At 39.0% G+C, this 8,402-nt stretch overlaps 1 protein-coding gene across 23 annotated transcripts in view; it reads right to left on the bottom strand.

The window, feature by feature from the left end:
- Positions 1–8,402, bottom strand: part of THSD7A (thrombospondin type 1 domain containing 7A) — a 289,787-nt gene that overhangs the window by 25,263 nt on the left and 256,122 nt on the right. For all 23 annotated transcript variants that reach the window (XR_002435894.1, XM_021388797.1, XM_021388804.1 and 20 more), the window contains 5 exons: positions 5,845–5,850; positions 4,377–4,510; positions 3,928–4,081; positions 2,960–3,101; positions 2,402–2,517 (listed from right to left, as the gene is read on the bottom strand). Coding sequence is in view for 22 of the 23 variants with exons in the window: in XM_021388797.1 (XP_021244472.1) it covers positions 2,402–2,517; positions 2,960–3,101; positions 3,928–4,081; positions 4,377–4,510; positions 5,845–5,850 (552 nt within the window). In the remaining variant the exon portion in view is untranslated. The remainder of the gene's footprint in view (positions 1–2,401; positions 2,518–2,959; positions 3,102–3,927; positions 4,082–4,376; positions 4,511–5,844; positions 5,851–8,402) is intronic.

Genomic DNA, 8,402 nt, shown 5'->3' on the forward strand with positions numbered 1-8,402 from the left:
GAGCCTCATGTCTGTGCCTGGGAAGATCATGGAACAGATCCTCCTGGAAGACATGTTAAGGCACATGAAGGATGAACAAGTGATCTGAAACAGCCAGCACTGCTTCATTAAGGGAAGATCATGCCTGACCAATCTGGTGGCCTTCTATGATGGAGTGACATCATCAGTGTGACAAAGGGAAGGCAACTGATGTCATCTACCTGGACTTCTGCAAGGCCTTTGACATGGTCCTCCATCACAGCCTTATATCTAAATTGGAGATATATGGATTTGAAGGGTGGACTATTCAGTGGACAAGGAATTGGTTTGAAGGTCACAGCCAGAGGGCTGTGGTCAATGGTGCTATGTCCAGGTGGAGACTGGTAACAAGCGGTGACTGCCAGGGGTCCATCTTGGATCTAGTACACGTTAACAAGTTTGCTGATGAGACCAAGCTGAACAGTGCACTTGATACAGCAGAAGGAAGAGATGCCATCCAGAGGAGCTTGATTGACTCAAAAGGTAGGCCCTTGTGAACCTAATGATGTTCAACAGAGAAGAGTGCAAGGTTTTGCACTTGGGTCAAGGTAATGCTACGTATGTATACAAACTGGAAGAAGAACTCCTTAAGAGTAACCCTGCTGAGAAGTCCTGGTTGATGAAAAACTGGACAGGAGCCAGTAGTGTGCACTTGCAGCCTGGAAAGCCACTGGCATTCTGGGTTCCATCAGAAGAGGGGTGGCCAGCAGGGCGAGGAAGTGATTGTCCCCCTCTGCTCTGCCCTCATGAGTCCCCCCTGCATTCACATCTGGGGCCCCCAACACAGGAGCTTTTGGAGAGTCCAGAGGAGGGCCACAAAGATGATCCAAGGGCTGGAGCACCTCTCTTATGAAGATGGGCTGAAGGAACGGGGCTTGTTCAGTCTGGAGAAGAGAAGGCTGCGGGGAGACCTAATTTCAGCCTTCCAATATTTAAAGGGAGTTTATAACCATGAGGGAAATCAACTTTTTACATGCATACATGGTGGTAGGTCAAGGGGGAATGGTTTTAAACTAAAGGAAGGGAGATTTAGATTAGATGTCGGGGAATTTAATACTGAGAGACTGGTGAGGTGCTGGAACAGGTTGCCCAGAGACATTGTGGATGTCCCATCCCTGGAAGTGTTTAAGGCCAGGTTGGGTGGATATCCCTGTACCACAAGATAAGCCAGTAGGGAAGAACAGGGAGCTTTTCCTGAGTCTCCAGGAGAAAAAGATGGTCTGCCTCCTGTGGAAGAAGGGACAGCAACTCGGGGAGAATACAAAGAACTTGTTAGGATACGCAGGGAGAAAATTAGGCAAAAGCCTGGCTTGAACTCAACTTGGCTGTTGGGGTAAAAGAGAACAAAAAACTTTTTTACAAATATATTAGAAGTATATAGAGTATGAGGAGGGCTAAGGAGAATCTCCATCCTTTACTGGATGATCTTAGAAGACCTTTTCAACCTTGGAAATTCTATGATTCCATGAAACCATACTCCACAGTACATGACTTCCTCCACTTCTGAGAAGATTCTTTTCTCTACAGGTATACCCCGAAAAGCAGCAACTAGCTGCTTCCTAGCCAAGAGGGTCCAACAGAAAAGGTGTTTGTACCAAAGCTGCTGCGAAGGGCACTCTACCTTAGATACCCATTGCAAGTGATTTTGTTTCTGATGCCAGTGTTGGGAGGGAATGGCTGCTAAAGAAAATTCAGTTACTTCCCATCAAGAAACACAGATAAGACTTGTGTTGTTTTCTCATTTTACTTCAAATTACTACCTCTGTGTGACTGAAAACACTTAAACTGATGCAAAAATGCCAGAAAAACAGTGCAGTCAAATTTGGATTTAATTTGCAGTATGGCTCTTTCAAAATTTAAGGATTCCTGTCTGTTGACTGCATCTCTATGTATGTTTCTATCTCATTAATACCTCCTTCATACTGCACATTTTTTCACACTAGCCTGGGTACCTTTTGTGTTGTACAGCTGAGTACAAGAAGTTAGCATTCAACCCAGCTGCAGAATGGCACATGAGAAATATTTTCCAACACATTGAGTAAATGATTGATACTGGCAGCTGTCCAAAGCTCCATGCAGACATTATATCAAATTAGAAAGATGATTAGTGTACTGATTAAGATTTATTGCCTTTATTCTACTTTATTAATTATTGTTTCTAAGTCATTTCCTTCAGGACATAATAATTAGCATACCTTCATGGAGGCACTTAAAAGGAAATTGTATAAAAATCACTGTTGATGGCACAGTTCATTTCAGAGGTACTTAACAATCCATGAACAGTGTTGTGAAACAGCTGGCAATGATGGGTTATATGCTGTAGATCTTAGTTGGCTCAGCATAATTAGCACCACTAGAAAGGATCTTACAGGTACCCACTCACCTCTTCACAGTACTTCAGGTCAACTGATTTGCCATCACTGCGAACACAATCGAGCATCCGTGTTTTGATTCCATTACCACAGACGGCCTTCTCACTGAGCTGACATGTGCTCCAGTCTGGAAATAAGGAATTCATTAGGGTAGCAGGCATTTTAGATAAAACTCATCATGATCCTATCTTCCATTTAATTCTAATCTTGCTGACATAAAATAATCCCCATAGCAACTTTGACACGTGCAAAGCTCATGAAGGGAAGACAGCTGCTACTTTTTTTTTGGAAGCAGACACTGTTCATATTCAGTTTGATCTGCATAGATTTTGAGGAAATAACAAAATGATAATACAAATAAATTTCCTGGTGTTAGAGCATGCACTCTACGTCCCAGCTGCAAAGTCTTCAATAAGATTTTATATGAATTAAGCAGACTGCAACAGTCCTTAGTATGAGACTCACAACTCACTCTGGATAAGAACGGAAAGCTGAAAAAGCTGTCCTGTGAGGTGAATGGAACTAAGCCATAGTCTGATGATGTCTCTAGATGATAAGACCACAAATACCTGTCACATTGTAGTCATAGTGGTAGCAATTTTTGTTCAAAGTGCAGACTTCTGTCTCTGTGGCAGCAGGGCAAGACTTTCCTTCAATTGGTTGTCTCAGGGATTCTGATGACCTTTCACGGACACTGCTTCCATTGCATGGCTTGAAAGAGAAATTGGAAACATCTTTGATATTATGGCACCTTGATACCTTACCATGCAATATCATAACAACCTTTCAAGTAACCTCTTCACAGAATGTACATTTAAAAAAACAGGCTCATGTCATTGCCTATGAAAAATCATTTCCTTTTTACTTCAGAAAGAATTTAGTCTGCTGTTTAACTTTGGTACCAAGCAAGCTGGAATATCCTTTAACCGGATAACACCTTGGTATTTTCCCAACTAGTTCATATCTCAGTGTAGCGCTTTGAAATGATTTCATTCACAAACTGGATATTTAGAGGCTCATTTTGCAAATGCCCTACTGCAGTCCACCAGAGTCTGAATACTCAGTGGTCCTGAAACTTTTTTTATGTTTGACTTGAAGTTTTTTGCACTTCTTTTGGAGATTCCTGGCAGGAAGGTGTGAAAAGATCCAAAATTATCTTTCTGTGTTGAACTACAAACTTTGCTCTTTCCAGAATAGTGACATTTTCACTACGCTGGCTATCTTCTCCTGCTACGGAGAGGGTCAAAGCTAGGCAAAAACCACTGATGAAGTTATTTCACCATACAGAACCTACCCCATATTGAGGAATGTCCACTTGTGACATTTTTATTTATGAAAATGAACTTCTGGGAATAGTTTCACTGAATGAAAAATACCTGCACACTTTTACTTCCATCTAAGTATAAATTATGACAGTAAATATAAATATTTACATATGTACTCTGTGCTCAGTTCAGCACCTTAACACAACAATTCATATATTATTAAGGAATTTTCCTAAAGTTCTAAATGTTACACTGGATGAGACACTTCTTACCAAAGAACATGGAGACCATGATCCCCATTCAGACATGACACAGTCTTCAGGACATGGCAGTGTGCATTTTCTAGCACCAAGCGGCATTTCTTCAGGATCACACAGGTAGTCCTCTACAGTGTCAGAAGGACCATCCACAGTGTTTAGCATGCATCTGGAAAAAACAACTGCGCATGTTGTTTTTTCACTTGCATTGGATTTTGTGCAATGACTATAATCCACAGTATTTTAAAGCATTTTAACATTTTGTCAGCACACAAAAAATCAAGTAATTGAAGTAACATAATTTGGTATTGATCTATGAAAACTCAAGTAAAGTTGAAGAGATAAAAAGAATCCTGCTTTATACAGATGACAGCCATATAACAAAATGCACAGAATTTAAACATTCCTTGTTAATGATGTGCTGAGAGGTACTTTACATTGAAAGAGGAACAATATTGTTTTACCTGACTTTCCTTGTTTGAACACCTTCTCCACAGTTCTCTTTTAAGTCCACATTGGTCACCTTGCAGACACTCCAGGGTTCAGTAACCCATATGTATTGGCTGCAGTCACTGTGGCATGGGACTACCTCATATACCTGGGATCCACATTGAGTGTCAGTTTTGTTGCATACAATCAAGATAAACATTCAACAGTGATCATGATGAGATATAAGCAAAAGAAAAATGTAAATGTTCTTTTTGATAAGAGTAACAAATGTAATTAGTTTGACATCTACAGAACTTGCTATTTTAAAGTCTGTAATAATAATATTGATAAAATACTTGATACAAATTTACTGGAATAATTAAAAAACAATCAGAAGGTAAGACATCTAAGCACAGACTACCAACTTTTCTCTGTCACTAAGCCCATGCTATGCTATTTTCAACAACAATATCAACATGACTTCAAAACCTGTAACTAAGTTAGCTATCTGGCATATCTTTTGGAAAAATGCTGCTAAAACTGCTGAAACATTATTTCTCTTCTTCACACCTCTCCACAACTATTCCATCCCACTGTAATTGGTTGTGGGTTTTTTTTGTTATTATTATTTCCAAGGAGAGGTGAGCTCAATTATACTAAATTATACTAATACACATATATACGCATGTAGCTTCGAAAGTAATGCCTTCTATTTACTTCCATGGAAACTACAACAGCTACAAAGAGCACAATAACACTATTTGATAAAGCAAATTCTCAGCTACAAAACAGTCTTTTTTAACTTAGTCACCACCATTAGCTCTGCATTCTTGCCAACAATGAACAAGAGCCTGCATGCCGTACTTGTAAAAATCTGCAGTATAGGAGTTGACCCACTGTCTCTGTCACCACTGCTGTAACGCATCACCCACTGTCTTACTGTGTTCACATCCAATGGTAGGTCTCCTGAAATGTTCAGCAAGCACTGATGAATGTCAATGGGTGTTATTTTTTCTGCATGTAGGAATTCAACTACACACTTTTGCTTCATGCACACTTCCATGTCAGACACCATTTGTCAGAATGCCCCCCTGCTGCCATCTGTTGCACAGCAACAAGATGTAATGGAATATTGGTGGGAAGGTTCAGTCTCTATTGTCACACCATCAACATCCATCTCTGATGTTCATGAGCCAACATAATAAAATAGGAGGCATTACTTTCGGAGCAGCCCTCATAAATCAGTTCTCTTCCTTTAAACTATTTTTCATTGAGGATACCTAAAATTACTCTAATACATCTTGTGTTCTTGCATTTGTATTCTTTATAGATTTGAATATAGACTTTGAATAGTATCTTGTACGGTAATTTATATGTAAATTTACCATACATTTTCTTAAAGATACATTAAGAAAAAAAAAAAATAAAGACAGACAGTGGAAGCACTGAAGCACAGCCAGGAAGCCCATGTTAAGGTTATTTCAGTATTTTAGATTATCTTACCTGAGCCTGAAGAAAGTATTTTCATGAACCCAAAAGAAAAAAGTAAGATAAAAAGAATGATTAGAGTTCAACATAGGTACTTAAATAGCATTCATTTGGTTTTCCTTACAAACAATACTCTATGACTTCTGACAAGCAAAATACATAGTTTTTTTCCTCTTCCTTACTTTTAGAGGCAATTTTGAAGATGTTTCCTTTAGAAGAAAATAGAAGTTTATAAAACATAACTAATAGCAGTTATCACTTAAAACCCTTTGCTTTAAAATTAACTTATATCAGGTAAATTCACATGTTGTTCTGGGTATGAGGTCAGTACAACAAGAATTTCTATAGAATCTAAAACAGTGTTTTAAATTAGACAATATTAATTCCAGAACCACTGTTTTGATAGAACAATAGAATCGTTGGTTTATGAGCCTACAATCACAAACAGAATCTACAGAACAATGAATGTGCAGAGAATCAGAGATATCACTATGCAGTTGAACAGCCTATGAACATAAAAACCAGAGTAGTCAGCACATCTGGGCCTTCTGTGAACTATGAAGGCATTAACTCAGATGTGAAGATCAGTGGTGTAGATGCACCTGGACATAAAGCCATTGACCAGGATACTCTGGCTGCGATAATCCAATGAACTCTTTATCCACTGAACAGTCCATTCTTCAAATCCGTATCTCTCCAATTTAGAGATAAGGATGTGGTGTGGGACAGTGCTAAAGGCCTTGCATGAGTCTAGGTAGATGACATCTGTTGTCATCACTCCATCACACAAGGCCACTAGATTGCTCAGGTACAATCTGCCCTTGGTGCAGCTATGCTGGCTGTAGTGGATCACCTCCACATCTCACATGTGCCTTTAAGATTGCTCCCAGGAGGATCTATTTCATGAACGTCCCAGGCACATACGTGAGGCTCACATGCCTGTAGTTCCCTGGGTGTTCACTTCTCCCTTGCTTAAAAATGGGAGTAATGTTTCCCTTTCTCCAGTTGCCTGGGACTACACCTGACAGCTGCAACTTTTCAAATATGATGGAGAGCTGCTTGGCAACCACATCAGCCAACTCCTTCAGGATCCTGGGACATGTCTTCTGGCCCCATAGACTTGTAGACATTCAGTCTCATCAGGTGGTCTCAGACTTGTTCTTCTAATATAGTACCTGAGAAGAGGCACTTTATTTGTTTTGTTCAGGATTTCCAAAATGAAAATAGTGAATAGCCTTAATTCATGGAAATGTCTGTATATATATTGCTCTGGTTGGTATAAGAAAAGATAAATAAAACCTGCATATTCACCAGCTTGGATATTTTGCCAGAAAGCCAAAGCAAAACTCTACATTGCATTGTATGTTTAGTAACGTTCTCCTGACCTTGCCTGCATTTCTGTAACTACGACTGCAGGCCACAGCAATTGGTTAGAGCAAGGAGTGCATACCCATCTGCTGGATAAGTGAGAAAATAATATCTGGAGGCAAGGAAGTGAGGGATGCCCTTATACTTTTGTTTCCTCTAGCAAGCTCAGATTAGCCTCTTCAGTTGAAATCCACAGAAGGCCATTGATGCAATCTTATAATAATACTGACTGTATATTGCTATGTCATACTACTACGACTTTTAACCTCATTGAATACAGAGTAAGCTGCATCCAGCTGGAACATGGTTTGGGAGCCACTCCAGCCCTGGAGTACATAGGAGAAAACAAGCTACATGAGATATCATCCATTCACTGTGCTCAGTCCCTACCAAAAGAGTCACGCATGTGTTAGCCACGATAGATGTTGAATAACCTGCTCTTAAAATTTAAGACATCTTAAGCACTTTATTCCCCCACTTCACTAGTCTTACCACTAGAAATTTTTCCCAAGGCTTAACCTAACTCTGGTTGCAGCATTCTAAGCCTACTGCTTTTTATCCCATTCATGATGGCCATGGAAGACGGATTATGTACTCCTTCTTTGAAAGAGCCTTTTATGTTCATGCTAGCAGACAGCCAGCATGCTCTCTACCATCTTCTTTACAAGCTTTCCTCAGAAATCATATTTCTTAGCTCTTTACCTACAGTATAACCTCTCTGTACATCATATCCCCTATATCTAAGGCCACCAAAGACCCAGTCTAATAATATGTTGCGTATGTATGCATATAAGCATATTTTATATATTTATATACACATATAATACATATTTAAAACCAATTATATGAAATAAGTATTCTGAAGTTTCAGTAGTTTTCCAGAAAAATGAATGTTGGATTAGGTTTAGATTAATTAACCAACTTGTTGTTCCTTGATAATTAGAATGCAGGCACATTCCCTACATATTTCTGAGATGTACTGACAGTGAATGTATTTACAACTGAAAGATACAAACTCTAAACTCTTTGACATTACTACACTATGTGTGGAACTCTCTCATGAAGTACTGTATTTTTTTCTTTTCCTTTCTTTTCCTTTCTTCCTTTTCCTTTCTTTTCTTTTCTTTTCTTTTCTTTTCTTTTCTTTTCTTTTCTTTTCTTTTCTTTTCTTTTCTTTTCTTTTCTTTTCTTTTCTTTTCTTTTCT

The sequence above is a fragment of the Numida meleagris genome, chromosome 2 (assembly GCF_002078875.1).
Source record: "Numida meleagris isolate 19003 breed g44 Domestic line chromosome 2, NumMel1.0, whole genome shotgun sequence".
NCBI lineage: Eukaryota > Metazoa > Chordata > Aves > Galliformes > Numididae > Numida > Numida meleagris.